This window comes from Cloeon dipterum, chromosome 4, assembly GCF_949628265.1.
Source record: "Cloeon dipterum chromosome 4, ieCloDipt1.1, whole genome shotgun sequence".
NCBI lineage: Eukaryota > Metazoa > Arthropoda > Insecta > Ephemeroptera > Baetidae > Cloeon > Cloeon dipterum.
Genome location: NC_088789.1, coordinates 34466613 through 34485950, shown reverse-complemented (window position 1 = coordinate 34485950; position 19338 = coordinate 34466613). Strand labels below are relative to the sequence as shown.

The following is a 19338-nucleotide window of genomic DNA, read 5'->3' as shown; positions in this document are numbered from 1 at the left end:
AAAAGAATTACTTCTATTAACCTAATTTAAAAAGACCTAGAGAAAAATCCGAAGTACAAAAAGGAAGAACCGAAAATGAATGAAGATGTCACCAATTTGAAAAAGAACAAACCGATGAATAAGAAAAATCATCCTAAATCAGAAAGTAAGCGGAATTAAACAGAAGCAACAAATAATTTATCTCTGTTATTATAGAATTAACCGTCAAATTACCGATTAACGAAAAGACATCAGTCGTGGAAAGTGTTCAACCAGATCCGATTGTAATTGAAAAGAAAGTCGTAAAACCTACTCAGGGCGAATTCAAGGCGAAGAAAAAGGATAAAAATGACACAGTCATTTTGGAAAATATTCCAAGAAAAGGTTTGCCATTTTTAAATCTAAATAAATATTTATTCTAAAATAAAATTCTGCAGAAGTACCAATTCCCGAGAAAATAAAATCGGTGGAACAACCTCCTCCGGTCCAGGTGCCACCTGAATCAGTCGTGACAAGTGTTCATTCAGATCCAATTGTTGAAAAGACAGTCGTAAAACCTGCGATCCAAGGTCCGTCTGCTCAGGGCGAATCCAGGGCAGCCGCGGAGGAGAAAAGGGACAAAACTGACACTGTCAATTTGGAAAATATTCCAAGTAAAGGTTCGACATTTTTAAATCGAAATATATATATATATATTTTAAACAATATTTCTTCAGCAGTGCTATTTTCCGAGAAAATCAGATCAGAAGAATTTCCAGCCCCAGCCCAATTTCCACCACTATCAGTCGTGAAAAGTGTTCATCCAGCTCCGATTGTTGAAAAGACAGTCGTAAAACCTGCGATCCAAGGTCCGTCTGCTCAGGGCGAATCCAGGGCACCCGTGGAGCAGAAAAAGGATAAAAATGATTCTGTCAATTTGGAAAATATTCCAAGTAAAGGTTCGACATTTTTAAATCGAAATATATATATATATATATTAAACAATATTTCTTCAGCAGTGCTATTTTCCGAGAAAATCAAATCAGTACTGAAACCACCTCCAGGACCATCTGCTCAGGGTGAGTCCAGGGCCCCCAAGGAGCAGAAAAGGGTTAAATATAAACGTATCCATTTTGTAAATATGCTAAGAAAAGGTTTGAAAGTTTTAATCGAAAGAATATGTTTATTTTTATTGATTTCTGCAACAGTGCCAAGAGTTCCAGAGAAGAAAAAATCAGTAGGATTTCCAGCCCCAGCCCAATTTCCACCACTATCAGTCGTGAAAAGTGTTCAACCAGATCCGATTGTTGAAAAGACAGTCGTAAAACCTGCGATTCAAGGTCCATCTGCTCAGGGCGAATTCAAGGCACCCGTGGAGCAGAAAAAGGATAATAATGATTCTGTCAATTTGGAAAATATTCCAAGTAAAGGTTCGACATTTTTAAATCTAAATAAATATTTATTTTAAAATATTTCTGCAGCAGAGCTATTTTCCGAGAAAACCAAATCAGTAGAAAATATTCTAAGAAAAGGTTTGATATTTTTAAATCGATTTAAAAATTTATTTTAATATAAAATTCTTCAGAAGTGCCAATTCCCGAGAAGAAAAAATCAGTAGAATTTCCAGCCCCAGACCAATTTCCAGCACTACCAGTCGTGAAAAGTGTTCAACCAGCTCCGATTGTAATTTCGAAGCGAGTTGTAAATCCTGCAATCGAAGGTCCGTCTGCTCAGGGCGAATTCAGGGCACCCGCGGAGAAGAAAGAGGATAAAAATGACACTGTCATTTTGGATAATATTCCAAGAAAAGGTTTGAAACTTTTAATCTAAATGAATATGTTTATTTTTGTTTATTTCTGCAGCAGTGCCAATTCCCGAGAAAATCAAATCGGTAGTAAAACCTCCTCCAGTCCAGTTTACACCCCTATCAGTCTTGAAAAGTGCTCAACGAGCTCCGATTGTTGAAAAGACAGTCGTAAAACCTGCGATCCAAGGTCCGTCTGCTCAGGGCAAATCCAGGGCACCCGTGGAGCAGAAAAAGGATAAAAAGGATTCTGTCAAAGATATTCCAAGAAAAGGTAAGACATTTTAATCGAAATAAATAAATTTAGTTTTGTTTATTTCTGCAGAAGTGCCAATTCCCGAAAAAATAAAATCAGTGAAAAAAGCTCCTCCAGTCCAGTTGCCACCTGAATCAGTCGTGAAAAGTGCTCAACCAGCTCCGATTGTCAAGAAACCAATCGAAGGTCCGTCTGCTCAGGGCAAATCCAGGGCACCCGTGGAGCAGAAAAAGGATAAAAAGGATTCTGGCAAATGGGAAGATATTCAAAGAAAAGGTAAGACATTTTCATCGAAATAAATAAATTTATTTTTGTTTATTTCTGCAGCAGTGCTGATTCCCGAGAAAATCAAATCGGTAGGAAAACCTCCTCCAGTCCAGCTTCCACCTGAATCAGTCTTGAAAAGTGCTCAACGAGCTGCGATTGTTGAAAAGAGAGTTTTAAAACCTGCGATCCAAGGTCCGTCTGTTCAGGGCGAATCCAGGGCAGCCGCTGAGGAGAAAAGGGATAAAGATGACTCTGTCAATTTGGAAAATATTCCAAGTAAAGGTTCGACATTTTTAAATCGAAATGAATATTTTTTTAAACAATATTTCTTCAGCAGTGCTATTTTCCGAGGAAATCGAATCAGTACTCAAACCACCTCCAGGACCATCTGCTCAGGGTGAGTCCAGGGCCCCCGAGGAGCAGAAAAGGGTTAAATATAAACGTATCCATTTTGTAAATATGCTAAGAAAAGGTTTGAAAGTTTTAATCGAAAGAATATGTTTATTTTTATTGATTTCTGCAACAGTGCCAAGAGTTCCAGAGAAGAAAAAATCAGTAGGATTTCCAGCCCCAGCCCAATTTCCACCACTATCAGTCGTGAAAAGTGTTCAACCAGATCCGATTGTTGAAAAGACAGTCGTAAAACCTGCGATTCAAGGTCCATCTGCTCAGGGCGAATTCAAGGCACCCGTGGAGCAGAAAAAGGATAATAATGATTCTGTCAATTTGGAAAATATTCCAAGTAAAGGTTCGACATTTTTAAATCTAAATAAATATTTATTTTAAAATATTTCTGCAGCAGAGCTATTTTCCGAGAAAACCAAATCAGTAGAAAATATTCTAAGAAAAGGTTTGATATTTTTAAATCGATTTAAAAATTTATTTTAATATAAAATTCTTCAGAAGTGCCAATTCCCGAGAAGAAAAAATCAGTAGAATTTCCAGCCCCAGACCAATTTCCAGCACTACCAGTCGTGAAAAGTGTTCAACCAGCTCCGATTGTAATTTTGAAGCGAGTTGTAAATCCTGCAATCGAAGGTCCGTCTGCTCAGGGCGAATTCAGGGCACCCGCGGAGAAGAAAGAGGATAAAAATGACACTGTCATTTTGGATAATATTCCAAGAAAAGGTTTGAAACTTTTAATCTAAATGAATATGTTTATTTTTGTTTATTTCTGCAGCAGTGCCAATTCCCGAGAAAATCAAATCGGTAGTAAAACCTCCTCCGGTCCAGTTTACACCCCTATCAGTCTTGAAAAGTGCTCAACGAGCTCCGATTGTTGAAAAGACAGTCGTAAAACCTGCGATCCAAGGTCCGTCTGCTCAGGGCAAATCCAGGGCACCCGTGGAGCAGAAAAAGGATAAAAAGGATTCTGTCAAAGATATTCCAAGAAAAGGTAAGACATTTTAATCGAAATAAATAAATTTAGTTTTGTTTATTTCTGCAGAAGTGCCAATTCCCGAAAAAATAAAATCAGTGAAAAAAGCTCCTCCAGTCCAGTTGCCACCTGAATCAGTCGTGAAAATTGTTCAACCAGCTCCGATTGTCAAGAAACCAATCGAAGGTCCGTCTGCTCAGGGCAAATCCAGGGCACCCGTGGAGCAGAAAAAGGATAAAATGGATTCTGGCAAATGGGAAGATATTCAAAGAAAAGGTAAGACATTTTAATCTAAATGAATATGTTTATTTTTGTTTATTTCTGCAGCAGTGCTGATTCCCGAGAAAATCAAATCGGTAGTAAAACCTCCTCCAGTCCAGCTTCCACCTGAATCAGTCTTGAAAAGTGCTCAACCAGCTCCGATTGTTGAAAAGAGAGTTTTAAAACCTGCGATCCAAGGTCCGTCTGCTCAGGGCGAATCCAGGGCAGCCGCTGAGGAGAAAAAGGATAAAAAGGATTCTGGCAAATGGGAAGATATTCAAAGAAAAGGTAAGACATTTTCATCGAAATAAATAAATTTATTTTTGTTTATTTCTGCAGCAGTGCTGATTCCCGAGAAAATCAAATCGGTAGTAAAACCTCCTCCAGTCCAGCTTCCACCTGAATCAGTCTTGAAAAGTGCTCAACCAGCTCCGATTGTTGAAAAGAGAGTTTTAAAACCTGCGATCCAAGGTCCGTCTGCTCAGGCCGAATCCAGGGCAGCCGCTGAGGAGAAAAGGGATAAAGATGACTCTGTCAATTTGGAAAATATTCCAAGTAAAGGTTCGACATTTTTAAATCTAAATAAATATTTTTTTAAACAATATTTCTTCAGCAGTGCTATTTTCCGAGGAAATCGAATCAGTACTCAAACCACCTCCAGGACCATCTGCTCAGGGTGAGTCCAGGGCCCCCGAGGAGCAGGAAAGGGATAAATATGAACGTGTCCATTTTAAAAATATGCTAAGAAAAGGTTTGAAAGCTTTAATCGAAATAAAGATATTTGTTTTTTTAATATTTCTGCGGCAGCGGGAATTTCCGTGAAAAGCAAATCGGTAGAACAACCAGCTCCAGCCCAAATTCCACCACTACTATCAATCGAAAAGACAGTTTTAAAACCCGCAATCGAATGTCCGTCTGCTCAGGCCGAATTCAGGGTACATTCGGTGGAGAAACGGGATATAAATGACAATGACAATTTTGAAAATATCCCTGGAAATGGTAAGACGTTTTTAATCGAAATAAATATTAATATTTTTAAATATTTCTTCAGAAGTGCCGATTCCTGAGAAAATCAAACCACCTGCAGACCAGTTTCTGCCAGAATCGAGTGATGAAAGTGATCAACATGCAGATCTATACGATGGTAAGCTCGTAATTATTTAATTGAATCGAATAAATCAAATTTTAATTCAGTTTGGTCTGCTTTGCGTGATTTGGGGAGAAATCAGCTATTGCTCAAGTCGTCGTTACAAGGTAAATCCTGGTTAATATTTAAAAAAATTAGATGTTAAAACCATTTAATTCCGTTTCAGAACGGTTTACCCGACTGGAAAAATCGATTGAAGGTCTAATTTATGAGGTTCAGCTCTCCAAAGCAATGCCAGTCGCTAAAAAGCCGAAACGTTTCCCCGTGTCCACGGAGGAAGATCTCTTAAGAGTCGAAGCGTATTTTGCTTTTTTGGATAGCGAACAATACAAGGAAATGGTGTTTAAAATAATTTAATTATTCATACAGTCATTTAAAAATAATAATATTTAGCATTCGTACTTGGAACTTGTGATGAATGCAACTCAGAGCTGGCAGGCAGCCGTCGATGCAGTTTTGGAGGCCTTATTTTCGCCAGCACTGCAGAAAACCGAGTTCTGGAATAAAATTTGCCAATCCCTGCCACACATGTGTCCATCCATCGAGCAGGGTCTTTGGGGTGCGGACTTTTTTAGCCTGTTGACAATTTTTTTATTTAAAATAAAATTATTTTACAGATCTTCTCAGGACCCACCGCAACGGCGATGAGATGCAGCGGGAAGACTTTCAAAATCGTGTACAGATATGGTGTAGAAATAAGCGAAACTAGCAAAACATATACATTTTACATCTTAGGATTTTAAAATACTATTAAAACCACCCTTCTATCGCAGCAACGATAAATTTTGTTTTAATTCGCGTTAAAATTGAACCGGAATCGTGACGCAACTTTTATTTCGGGCCTGCTGATGCCGATGCACGCGCGGGCAGCAAAGGAAAATCACCTGCTGCGCGCTAGAAAAATGTAAGAGGAGAGTGTTTTGTTGCTGGAAAGCAGAGGGCTGCCGAAATAAAGCTCCAGGGACGTGAAAAATACTAATTAAATCATAAAAACGCTCAAAAAGCACCGAATAAAAGAAAAAAGCTCACTTTGCCCCATCCAAATGCTGGAGTTGCGATTCCAGCGCCACTTTCTCATAAGCTCTGAAGGAGTGGGGGGATATAACAGCCAATCAGAAGGGGTCTCAATTGTTTAAACGATTTTATTTATATAAAAACTGAATTAAATATGAAATTAAAATAATTGGCATTTATTTTTTAATTAAAGAGCGTCTTTGGGGAAGTTTCTGAGCCCACCAATCGATTCCTGAGGGTCGAATTAGGTATTAAGGACATTTTTTCCGAGAAAAACGTCCAGCGCGACGTGCGAACCTTTATTCCCGCCAAAACAATATTAATGCGTGAACTGCGCATGCGTCAGAGCTGGCTGGATCTGACAAAAAAAGTCATTTTTACAGTTGGTTTCTCTGCAACTGCTCAAACCAGCTCTCACGCATGCGCACTTCTCGCATTTAAATTCAAATTGTTTTGGCGGGAAAAAGTTCTTCGTCGCGCAATGGACTTTTTGGTTGGATTAAATATCCAATTCGCCTAATTCGACCCTCAGGAATCGATTGGTGGGCTCAGAAACATCGTCAAAGATGGTCTTTTAATTATAAAAACGCTCAAACATACTTTACCCCCTCCAAATGCCGAAGTTGCGATGCCAGCGCCACTTTTTCTTAAGCTCTGAAGGAGTGGGGGGCTAGAACTTAGCCAATCAGAACGGTCCTCCATTGTTTGAACGATTTTATTTAAATAAAATAATTTCGAGTCATTTTTTTTATAATTTGTTGTTTCACTGCCCGTTTTTCCGCACCTGCTGGCGGTCGGCGTAATTAGCCGGTGCGGCTCACTCACAAAATCAGCTCGGCAGCAGTCTCTCGCGGCGAGAGAGCGGCAATTTGAGCCCCTTCTCTCTCTCTCTCTCTCTCTCTCTCTCTCTCTCTCTCTCTCTCTCTCTCTCTCTCTCTCTCTCTCTCTCTCTCTCTCTCTCTCTCTCTCTCTCTCTCTCTCTCTCTCTCTCTCTCTCTCTCTCTCTCTCTCTCTCTCTCTCTCTCTCTCTGAAGCAGGTGACACTCACTCTAATCCTGGCTCTCCAAAATTTATTTCTAAGCAACAAAACACACACTTATTGCGCAGGCAAAACAATAAATTAATTCGCGCGTGAATCGGCCGCTAATTGAGTACTTTTCGGCCGTAATTTCGGCAATTAAGCCGTAAATAATGGCGCGGCGATAATGATCCGCCGCGGCGACCTTCAGAATTATATAAAAAACCACACCGCCGCCTGATCGAAATATGGTCTGCAATTATCTGCTCGGCTTTTAATTCTACTGCTGCTGAGGGAGCTGGCTGCCTGCGCGTAAAAGCATCCAAAGTGCTGCGCGCCTACCGCGTTTTTAAGCCGCGCGCGGCAACAAATTTGTAGCAACTCCGAGCGTTAAAATCTCCGAATTTTTTTAAGAACAAATTAATCGCGGAAGAAAATATCGAGATGATATTTGTATTTGTTAAGAGCACATCATTTTCCTAATTTCTTTTAAAAAATGTGGAAATAACTGAAAAACGGCATTAAAAATCGGCCGGGGTGCAGATCTCAGGTCGGGGTACCCTGAAAAAGGTCGTTAGGGTACTTCAGGTCAAAGCCCCGTTCAAGACCTTTCTAATGAGGGGTCCTGGTCAACGATCGGATGAACGGCCGAATTTTAAGAAAAATATAACCATTTTCGCTTCAAGCCCAAAAACGATAAAAATTAATATTAATTTTTCTATGGGTGATAAAAATCTGAAAATAGGTTTTGAGACTGGTTGTGGTTCTGCGCGTGTGGTAAAGCTAGAAATCCCCCTAAATTTTTCTCCGTTCTAAAAAATTTTTATATTTGAACATTTTGACTTTTTTCAAAAATTTGAATGAAAAAATCATAAAAATTCGAAAAATGGTCCGATTTTTAAAAATCCAACACGGACAGATGCGCCTTATCAAGGGTCGTCTAATGGTACTATAATCAGCGTCGTTCGGCCCATAGGACCCCGCCTGGGCCCCGAATACAAAAGTTTGAAATGTCACAATTTGAGTTTTTTTAATTTAAAAATTAATATCTTGGTTCCTATGGGTTGTAAGACGAAAAACTAAAGTGTTTCAGACTCGCCGTATAATTCCGCGTCTTTTAAGCTCTTTTACCGCCCCCGCCTACCCCTGCGGCCGCCGACGTCCCCAAAACTAGTACTAGAGTGAAGAATTTTATTTTATTATTATTTTTTTTTATAAATATGCCTATGGATCGAATGGAGGTTCTGACTTGAAGACACGACTCACTACAATGAAACGTATCAATTGCTCAGGTTTTGCGGCAAAAATTAAAAATCAAAGAATCAATGAATGAATTTATTTTAAGTGAAATTTTTGTGCAAACTCAATTCATGATTCGAAATTGCAAATAAAATAAAATTGAACTTATTTAGAGTTTATTTCACTTTCGCATATATACAAATACGTTATAGATAAAATTTAATAAATTATTCAAATTGATTTTCCTCCTCATCGATCTTTTCTAAAATCCAATCAGCGAAGTGGGCGACGCGGGTGAACACGTTCGGCAGGGGCTCCTCGTGCGAGCAGTTGCCCTTGTACCACGACACCACGCCCACTTGTTTCCTCCCCACAAACACTGGCCCGCCAGAGTCACCCTGAAAATAAATTTAATTATTAAAATCAAATTTTATTTCAAAACGCGTACCTTGCAAAAGCCAGTATTGGGCCGCGGCTGGGCGCACAAGTGGAATGCGTGGATGGGCGGGTGGAAGTTGAGCCGCTCCTCGCACTCGCTGTTTTCTATCACCGACTCATCCAGCACACGCAACACGCGGTCCGACGTGAATCGCTAGAATAATTTAAAATTGCAGGTTTTTCTTTAAATTAAAATTAATCAGTATGTACTTGGTCAGTGCGCCCCCAACCAACGACAGTTGCTTTTGTTCCAACTTCAGTTTCTTCGTTTTGTTTCGGCAGGACGACGGCCGACTCGCCGTCTCCCAATACGAATGAAGGCTCGACCTGAATTAAATATGATTTAATTTATTTTAATATACAAAAAAATGGAGAATTTACTTTGACGAGTGCAATGTCGTATCCGAGAAAAATCGATTTGTTGTAGAGGGCGTGCACGATGACAGTGACGGGATAATAGGTCCTGATTTCGCGCTTCAGGTCGATGTTGGACGACACCACTTTGAAGTCGATCAAATTTTCTCCACTGCAGGTGAAAATTCAAAATTAAACATTAACTGAAACCGAATTGTTGATTCCTGAGGGTTTAAATAATAAAACAAAACGCACGCTCCTTTGGCGCGAGAAACGTTCAAATATTTTGTTTGCTACTGCGCGCATGCGTAATAGCCATCGGCCATGCTTCGTGCTTGGCATTGGTTGTGACGTCACATAATAATTACTCGATCGAAAGAATTATTTCTACCCTCAGGAATCGATTGGAGCTTGAATTTAATTTATTTTATTTTACTTACTCTTTGGCGAAAATGCAGTGGGCGGCGGTGAGCACAAAGTCGCGGTTGAGAATGGTGCCGCCGCAGAAGGGTTGCGAATTATTCACGTGCTGTAATGAGACCTATAACAATAAATTTAATTTATTATCCCCATAGCAACGGTTTAAAATTAATATTTTCTCACGACGGAGGTGTAGGATCCCTCCTCCGCCAGGTCTCCATTGATTATCTTGTCACTTTCGAGATCGTCGCTCAGTTCGAGCTTCATAAGTCCTTTTATTGGTTCTTCCGTGGACTGTGTCGAATATTCTGTGCTTAAATGCTCGACTGTCGTCAGTTCCGAGATTTCCTCTAACTCTGTTTGTAGTGTTTCAGTAGGAACGTCCGTTATTACTTCTTGTGTCGAAAATTGTTCTTCAACTATATGGATAAATGCAAAATTTTATATCTTTAATGTGTTTAAAAACCTGTTGTTTCTGGTAGAGAGGTTGGAGGATCAGTCTCTTCTTCTGTCACGGTTGTTTCGTAAATGTCTTCAAGCTCCAAAACTTCTAACGCCATTTCTAATAAATAATAAGGTTTTGTCTTCTCTGAAACAATTTTAAAATTAACTAACCTGTCACAAATTGTTCCTCAACCGTAATTTTCGTCTCTTGAATCTCCTCCGTTGTGGATTCTTCTCCAACATTAATCGACATCCCTGAGAGTCATAAAATTTCCTGATTAATTAATTTAAATTAAATAAAAATGACCAACCTGATGCTGCCGGGTAGAAAAATAAAACGCAGACGAGGGTAGTTGCAATTATTTCGAAATATCTGCTTTCAGTTTTGCGCCGTTCCATTCCTCGCGTGAAAAGCGGTCATCGCATCTGCGTCCGCACTCTCGTTTTCAGCGTCCCTGAATGCAAAACCTTGGCCAGCTATGGCGGCCCCCGTCAGCGTTTGCATCGGAAAACGGGAAGTCGGCTTCCTGTCGAGAAAAGCCCGACTCTGGAAACTGCATGAAAAGCTGGCAGTAAAATGAAACAAAAGTGAATGGGTATAAAAGCTTGATTTTTATAGTTAGTTCTTCGTTTATTTTGAAAACCGTCTTTGACGAAGTTTCTGAGCCCACCAATCGATTCCTGAGGGTCAAATTAGGTAAAGAGGATGTTTTTTCCGTTAAAAAAGACCAGAGCGACGTGCGAACCGTTTTTTCCCGCCAAAACAATTTGAATGCAAGAATGGCGCATGCGTCAGAGGTGACAAAGGAGTCATTCGTTCGGGCGGTCCCTCTGCAAGTACTCAAACCAGCTCTAACGCATGCGCACTCATCGCATTCAAATTGTTTTGGCGGGAAAAATGGTTCGCACGTCGCTCTGGTCTTTTTTAACGGAAAAAACACCCACTTTACCTAATTCAACCCTTAGGAATCGATTGGTGGGCTCAGAAACTTGGTCAAATACGGTCTTTAACCGATGAGCGAAACACTGCTTTAATTAATTTCAAAATAAAGATACAACAGAGCTAATCCGGAAGATTAAAAAGCTTTTAAAGAAGCAGAAGCACACACGTAGGATTAGCATCAATTATTTGGAGCCGAACAAGCGTTTATATTTGTCAGTCAGCCAGTCAGCGTTTTTTTTTTATCGTTTCCATAACGACTCGCGCGGCTGCTGGTTGAAAATCCGTAATCCGAGCTGTCGGGAAAAATGAAATGCGGCTTTTTGGGCGCGGATGAGCATGAATATGAATGAAGCTGTTTAATCAATAGCACACACGTCAAAAGATATTCTAATTGAAATTTTGTGTTTCCTGCTGTTCCGTCAGCCCGAGATTTTATCTGGACCGACAGAGACTCCCGAGAGATCGAGCAGAGAGAAACTCTGCGCTTTATTTTTTCATAATTAGAAATCTGCCGCGTGAACTGTCGCCCGAAAAGTTGTTACAATAAACGGCTAATTGTGGGAACGGACTCCGCGTGACATCACACACTAATGCGACATTTATTTTCTCTTGCAAAACTGCGAAAGTGAAGCTGGCAGCAATTAAATAATAAAAATGAGAGTGTAAACAGTGAATTGTTTAGTTAAAAATTAATTTAAAAAAATTAAAATTCATGAATCTCATAAAGCGATTTTATTTTCAGAATTTATTCTATGTGAATTGAAAAAAGAGAGCAACTATATAGAATTTTATTTTTAAAACTAAAATAATAAATAATAAAAATAAATTTAAAAAAATAAAATAAAATTTTAAATTAGATAATAATTTCTTTAAATAAAAAAATATATTTTACATCGTATAAATCAAGTTAATTAATTCAATTTAATTGAAACACCTAATTTTTTATTACCATTTCTAATCATTTTGTTTTTTTTTACAGGGAACAAATAAAAATAGTTTAATCCAATTTGGAATATTCCGGCTGTGTGTATTTTTGTATTCGTGAGATGCGCGCAGAGTGAGTGTCTCGGGTGATTAGTGAGCGAGCCCGATTCGGAGCGGCGGGGGACCTGAGTGAGCTGGACCTGAGAGGTCATCCCTGCGCGCGGCGGCGGCAGCAAGGTCGATCGCCGCCAATTATTTATCGCGAAGCAACGCACAACTCGCGTGCATTGTCGGGCGCCCCGCCGAGCGCCGAAAAAGAAGCTCCCTTCATTAGCCGAAACGCGCTGACTCACAGCCGCGTCCTCGTACCTGGATTCAGGTGCCACCTTCCAGGTCTAGACTGCTGCTGCAAAATGATCTCGTCTTATTTCCAGCGGGAAATGTTCGGAATTGTAAAAAACTGAGGTTTTTGGTCATACCTGGAAAAGGTTGGATACCCTGAAAAAGGTCAAAACTACCCTGAGTCGGCTGAAATGTTAGAAAATGCTCTAAATTACTAGAAAAAAGATATTGAATTATTGTAAAACCTTTAATTGTGAGCTTTTAACCCAAAGGTTGTACCCTGAATAAAGGTTTTGACCCTGATTTTGTTCATAAATATAAAATCTTACAAAATTTTTCCACATCTCGTATTTTGTCAAAATATTCAAATCAGATATTTCCAACATATCGTTGTAACCTTAAAAATTTACACCCGGGTTAAAGGTTCCAGGTTTACCCTGAATATGGTTTGGTTTTACCCTGAGATCTATTATTTAATTTGAATTAGAACTCTAATTAATGGGAAATGAAATATCAGGTTAGTCTACCCGGATTAAGGTGGATTTACCCTGACAAAGGTGGTTTCACCCTGAAAAAGGTTGGTTTGCCCTGAAAAAGGTGAATTTATCCTGATTTTTTTAAATTAACAAGTAATGCGTTGCATCAAAAATGTGAATAGTTTTTATTCTACCCTGAAATTACCCTGAGTAAGGTTGCAACTTATAAGAAGCCTAATATTTCATGAAATAGACAAGTTATTAACCTTTCTGCGAGTGCTGAGCATATTCAGACCGTGAACATTGCATCCGAAACCTTTGTTACCTTTCACACTTTGCAAGATTGATTATTATTTGGGAGAGAGGGAAGCAAAGCATGAAATCTATCGAGAGCAGCGTCCGATTATTTTCACGTTGGCTCTTGGCTCGCCGCTTGCTTGGTGTTGAGAAGCAAAACACACGTCCATTATTCTTCTTAAAGACGTCGGAGGCGCGAGGAAAGAAAGTCAGGTGTCGGCTTTCCATGCAAAACAGCGCAGTGACGAGCGAGCAAAAGGTGATCCGATTCCCTTTTCTGCGCTGCGCCCCTGGGGGTCCCTCGAGAAGAATACATATTATACGAACGCTCTCCTCACGATCGACCGAATCCCAAACACGCGGCTGCTTCTTTTCACAATGCCAAATTTGCTTCGATTTTACAAACTGTTTATTTGACCTGAAAGATGGACATCAATTTATTTTACACCATTTTTTTAATAAATTATAATTTCAAATTTAGTTATTTGCTCTCCAGGATCCTTGTATTTATTCTGTTGAGCTCAGGTCTGGAAATAGAAGAAACCTTGGGTATTCCGGTGTGTTTGTGTGCGTCTAATTAAATCGGCCGGTCGGAGCGACTGTTATATTCGTTACTTAGAGTCCCTAATGTGTTTCGCTATCTGCTGGCTCGGACGTTTTTATTTTCGCAAAGCGGCTTTACTCGTTTTCGTTTCGCGCAGCAGTCACGGAGGTAAATACTCTGCGCTGCTCTCGAGAATGAGCGAGAGAGATAACAAGCGGCGATACGCACCAGCCGCGCGACCACACCTCGATCTTTTCGAAATATATAAAGCAACAGAAAGAAAACAGAAACCAGAGCCGCCGCCGCCACCGCCGCGTGTGCCACCTGAGCATTTTAGTATGCACTCGCGAAAAGGGCTGTTTAATTATTTACTGTATGTGTGTTGCTTCACTCTCGATTGAGAAATAAATTCATTCAGATTGTAAAACAAATAATGTATTTATGGAAACCCTGAAAAAGGTCAAATTAAATGGAAAAATAACTAAAATATCCAGAAAAAGAGCTTTTAAATTATATTAAATAGTATATTTTGAGATAAACCCTGAAAAAGGTTGTCAAACCCTGTAAAAAGGTTGTCACACCCTGAAAATGATCTTCATTCCCTGAAAAAGGTTGTCATACCCTGAAAAAGGTTGTAATTCCCTGAAAAAAGGTTGTCACACCCTGAAAAAAGGTTGTCTTACCCAAAAAATGATCTTCATTCCCAGAAAAAGGTTGTAATACCCTGATTTTAAATTCCATTAACAATGCAGAGATTGTCAAAAATTTATTTTAAACCTACCAGTCAACCTTGAATAATCAAAATCTAAATTAGGGCACAGGGTTCACCCTAAAAAAGGTCAGGCACCCTGAAAATAATAAAAAATGACATAATTATGCTAGAATTTAGGTTCAAAAGATATATTAACCATGCCCTGAAAAAGGTTATTTTACCCTGAAGCTGGAAAAATTAAGCCTGAATGAAGATTTTTAATTATTTCACCCTGAAAATGACCTGATGAAACAAATTGTGACCCCAAAAAGGGAAATAACTGAAACGGAGACTTCAACGCTCGTTTTTTTCTTTAAAAAACATCTTGAATTGTCTATAAAAAAGAATTTACTGATTTTCGGAGGCATCCGTTGTTGGATTTTCGGAGGAATGTTAACCTGGGCGAGAGGAGAGTTGCAATAAATCGCAGAGTCAAAATGTTTACTTTAATTAAGTGAGTGAGCAAATAAAGCATCTCGTCCTCGCACGCAACTCGGCAGTATTTCTCCTCATTTTTCGGAGAAACAAAACTGCTGTGAATTAAAGCGAATAAATTCTTGCTTTCCGCTGCACCGAAAATTCAGCTTTCGCCACACCGCAGGACCGTGAAAGAATAACCCTTTCATCATTATTTAGTTTTTAAATTTAAAACCAAGTTAAAGACATTTCATCAAAACAGATTTAACTCGTGAATAGAAATCAGGAGGATTTTTTATAATAACTGTTTAGAAACGAGTTCGAAACGGAGTTGAGTGAATTGTATCGATGTTTCACGTCCCCCCAGGTGCGACAATACAGCTAGTTAGTGCGTGCGCGAGCGGAGATACGGGTTGAACGGCACCAATAATTCGAGAAATAAGTCATTTCGCGCGGAATCGAACGGCGTCCGGCTCTCCCGCATCGGCATTTATTTTTTTTTCGCCGCCAGAAATGGAATAGCGTGGCCCAGCGCACGGCGTTTCGTGCCGAGGAGCATCGCATTTTTGTTTTATTTTCGCCGAGTACAGCAGTCGGCGTTGTTGCTCTAATTAGTTCTTTCTCTCTTTCTTCTCTGCCTTGGGAGGGACAACATTCATTATTATTCTGGGTCACATATATTTTTATTTCCTCTCTAATTTTATCCTGAATCGATTGGTTACTGATTTTGAATGGGCTCTAGCACAGGCCAATAAAATAAAAAATATCTCACAAAAGCGATCTGTCTAGCTTCTGTTTTGGTCCCGCGAAGAGCAAAAAACGGGGAAACATGCAAACTGGATGGACGGAAAATAACTACATGCGAGCAGAAGAAGTTTTTACGACGCTGAAATTATTGCACCGCTGTAAAAACGTAGCGCTGCCGTGATTTTCGAGACGAAAATGAAGAGAGCTGCGCCTTAATTGAGAAAAATCGTTGTTTGAAAATTATTTATCTCTCTGCGCAGACTTTGAGACTGGATTCTCAGCTGCGCAAGAGAAAACGGAAAATAGGGGAAGGAAAATCAGGATAGAAAGAGAAAATTAAGGAAAAAAGGAAAGGTAAATCAGGGTTGAAGCGTTAAATATAAAAAATACTAAATTTAGAGAGGTGAAAGGTGTGGAATGAAGACGGGTTAAAGGAAATAACTAAAATAGGGGAAGAAATAAAATGGATAAAGGAGAAATAGGGGATGTAAAAAGGTATTTTCATGGAAAACTTATAATAAAAAGATAAAAAATAAAATAAAAAGAGGCAAAATAGTAGAAAATGAAATAGAAAAATGAGGGGAAGGTAAAAAAGGACAAATAATTTAATAGGGGAGGTAAACAAGGGATTGAAAAAAGGATTTATGATGTTTTAAGGAAAGAAGGAGAGGCGAAATCAGGGTCGAGAGCAGAAAGGTATGGAATGATGAACCGATGATGGAAATAACTGAAATAGAGTAAAAGGATAAAGGAGAAATAGGGGTGGTAAAAAGGTATTTTCAAGGAAAACTTGAAATAAAAATAGGGAAAATAGTAGAAAATGAGGGGGAGGTAATAAGGAGAATGAAAGAGGAGAGGCTAACAAAGGTCAAGCCTTAATCCTTTATTAATTACAGTTTTTAAACTTCATACTAACGATTTTCACTTTAAAACTTGAACTATTAAACCTGAAATCACTTCCCCTCTTTAATTAGAGATGATTATCTTTATGTTGACTCAAAATCCGAGCTCTGGTCTCACCGCGCGCGTCCGCGTTTAGCTCTTTTCGCCGTTTTTTCGCATAAAATAATGTCCGTGTGTACATTTTTTCTGCTCCCTCGGCCGCGGAGAAGCGTCTATTAAGCGTTTAGCAGAGTCTGCAATTTGTGCCCGAGATTGCAGACCGCCGTCGCATTATTTAATCGGCGTTTCGATGATTGCACGAGAGAGTCGTAAAATGCAATTGCAGCGAGCGCGGAAACCGGCTAATTGGTCAAATTGCGCTCTCGTTCTTTATTACTCGCAGCGCGCGGATAAATGAGTTGTGCAGCGCTGCTCCCAAGCACACGCAAAACACACACACACACCAATAAAACGAGGAATCAGTCACAACATGCCAACAAAAGTAACACACTTTATCTCTCGCTAAGCACAAAATGCATTTTTATTTGGAAGGCGAATTTTATTTAGACGAAGGAAAGGTGGAATGAGGCGGCGAAGGAGAGCAGCTAGAGTCATTAAAGCAGACTCCATAATTTACCACTTTTTATCGCACGAGATGGAATTCCTAATCCAGCTTTTGCGCATCGAAACGCGAAAAAGTTGACGCGCACGGCAATAAAGAGCGCAAATTACGGCGTCGGCCTGCTGCTCGTTACGATATGATTTTTGGGCCGCGCAAAGTCAAAATGAAAGGGTTTCGCTCGTAAAAGCCAAGCTGCTGGCCGGCCACCGGCCACACCGGCACAAGCAGAGAGGATTACGGTAAAAAACGTTCAAATCGAAGTCGAAATCGCGGTGGCTCGGCAGATTATTCTCGGGCAAAACTCGTTTCGCCTTCATTTGAATAAATAACGCAACTCATCATTTTATTATTGCTGCTCGAAAGGTGCCTTATATCTTTTTGCTCCTCGTTTTATTTCACTCGGCCGACCTGCAGGGCTGTGAAACACACTAAATCCTTGATTTTTCAATCAATTCGAGTAGGGGAGGTAGCAAAGGTATATAAGAGAAGAGAGGGGAGGTATTTAAAGGTGTTTTGTTCAATTCGAGATGCTAATACAGTTAACAATTAGATCAAAACATTTAAAACCGTTTACGGAAGGGATCCTAGGCCCTGTAAAACGTTGACAGGCCCTGAAAAAGGTTGATTCAATTCCATTAATAAAGCAGAGATTGTCAAAAAATATTTTAAACTACCATTCAACCTCTAAACTCAACTGTATTCACCCTGAAATTGAAATAAAATAACTTAATTATGCCAGAGAAATTAGCGCTAATTGTGGTTTCAAGTAGGGGAGGTAGCAAAGGTATAGAAGAAGAGAGAGGGGAGGTATTCGAAGGTGTTTTATTGAATTCGATCTGCTAGCACAGTTAACAATCAGAATAAAACATTTTAAGCAATACAGGGGAGGGATCAAAGGTATAGGAGCCATTTAAGGGGAAGAGATTTCAGGTACATGATTTGCAATTTTAAAATTTCGCTTCTAGGTGTTTTCTCACATCCCTGGACCTGGAGAGGAGATTATGAAGAGCGCGTTTTGGCATGCAGCAATAATTTTTTGCCTCTTGGCGTGCCACTTGTCAATCGCGGACAATAAAGCAGACGAACCCGTTTGGGGCGTTTTATTACGGCCGGTCGCCCGCGGTCTCTCTCTCGCGCACCACCTTGTTTAATTAGTAATCAAGCCTGCTGCTCGCATTTGCCCGATCCGCCGGCGTTCGACGACTGCTACTTTTGATTCGTGACAGCCCAGCACTCTGCCCATTTCCATTAGCTGCTTCGCACTAAATCCTTCTCAAAATTCACGGTCCAGTTGCCGAAATTGATTGAACGTCGCGGCGACTTTTTAGTGCTTCAGATTTTTTCTCTCACTCTTGTGCAAAATAATTTTAGACTGTCACTGTCTCTCAGCGTAATTAGCTCTGCGTGTGTAATAAACTTTCTGTTCACAAACTATACGATTATATGGAGACGTGAAATTTCTCTTTCGCCAGAGCAGAGGAGCCAGCGACATAAATCTCTTGCTTGGGATGAGAAAAATTCGTCACAAAGCCTGGTGTCACGCGTGTTGAAATTAATATGTTACACAGCCAGCAGCTGCTGCGTGGCTTCCTAATTCCATTTTCTACGCTTTTTGACACGTCTGCGTCGTGTGCAAAGAAAGCATCATGCGGGCAACTCAAAATTTTCTATTAAAACATCTCTCTGACCGATGAATAAATGGAAATCAAGTTCAAGTGATTTGCATGCGGCCGCCGAGATGAGTTTGTTGCGCGAGCAGAGAGCGAGAGCGTTTTCTTCCCACGATATCCATGCTCGCGCGAATATAACGAAACACAAATAAATAAACACATAACCACACTCGTTTTGCATAAATCTCTTTTTATTATTTATATCCGGCGTTGATGCAATCGCGCCGCCCGACAACCTGAGAGCCAGTACAAGCGACGATTAAAGAAGCACAAACGGCAATATTATTTAAAATGCACGGGAGAGTCCGACGCAGGCCAATAATGAAGTGCAAACACGGCTTTTGTGCCTGGCAACGCCTCGTCAATGCCTTTTAATTGCGATACACCACAAATTTCTATCCATATTCATTCAAAATTGTTCATTTTCGACCTTTTATTAACTCCCCTTGTCTTTAAATTTTAAATCGACTGAAATAATAACGAAAAATTGCTTCAAATTGTCAAATTAAACTATGAAACCTCTATTCCCTCCCCTAAAATTGTCTCTCCCTTCAGCTACTTCCCCTAATTTTGTTTGTTAAACCTGAAAAATCTTCATAAATGGCTGAAAACAATGATTTCCTCCACATATTCCGCTCGGGAAAATTGAAATTTCAAGTAACCTTCAGTACCTCCCCTTTATTAAACCCTCTTATTCATCCCCTCTCCTCCCTTAATTGCAATTT

General features: G+C 39.8%; 1 protein-coding gene across 1 annotated transcript; it reads right to left on the bottom strand.

Moving 5' to 3' along the window:
* Window positions 1-8501: 8501 nt before the first annotated feature.
* On the bottom strand, window positions 8502-10528 carry LOC135942932 (trypsin eta-like). Its single transcript, XM_065489287.1, has 9 exons — window positions 10310-10528; window positions 10170-10253; window positions 10021-10116; window positions 9738-9973; window positions 9575-9675; window positions 9162-9306; window positions 8991-9107; window positions 8791-8934; window positions 8502-8740 (listed from the first exon to the last, which is right to left on the bottom strand). Exons 1-9 carry the CDS (start codon window positions 10395-10397, stop codon window positions 8570-8572), a joined length of 1182 nt encoding a protein of 393 aa, XP_065345359.1. The 5' UTR covers window positions 10398-10528; the 3' UTR covers window positions 8502-8569.
* Between the last annotated feature and the right edge of the window lie 8810 nt (window positions 10529-19338).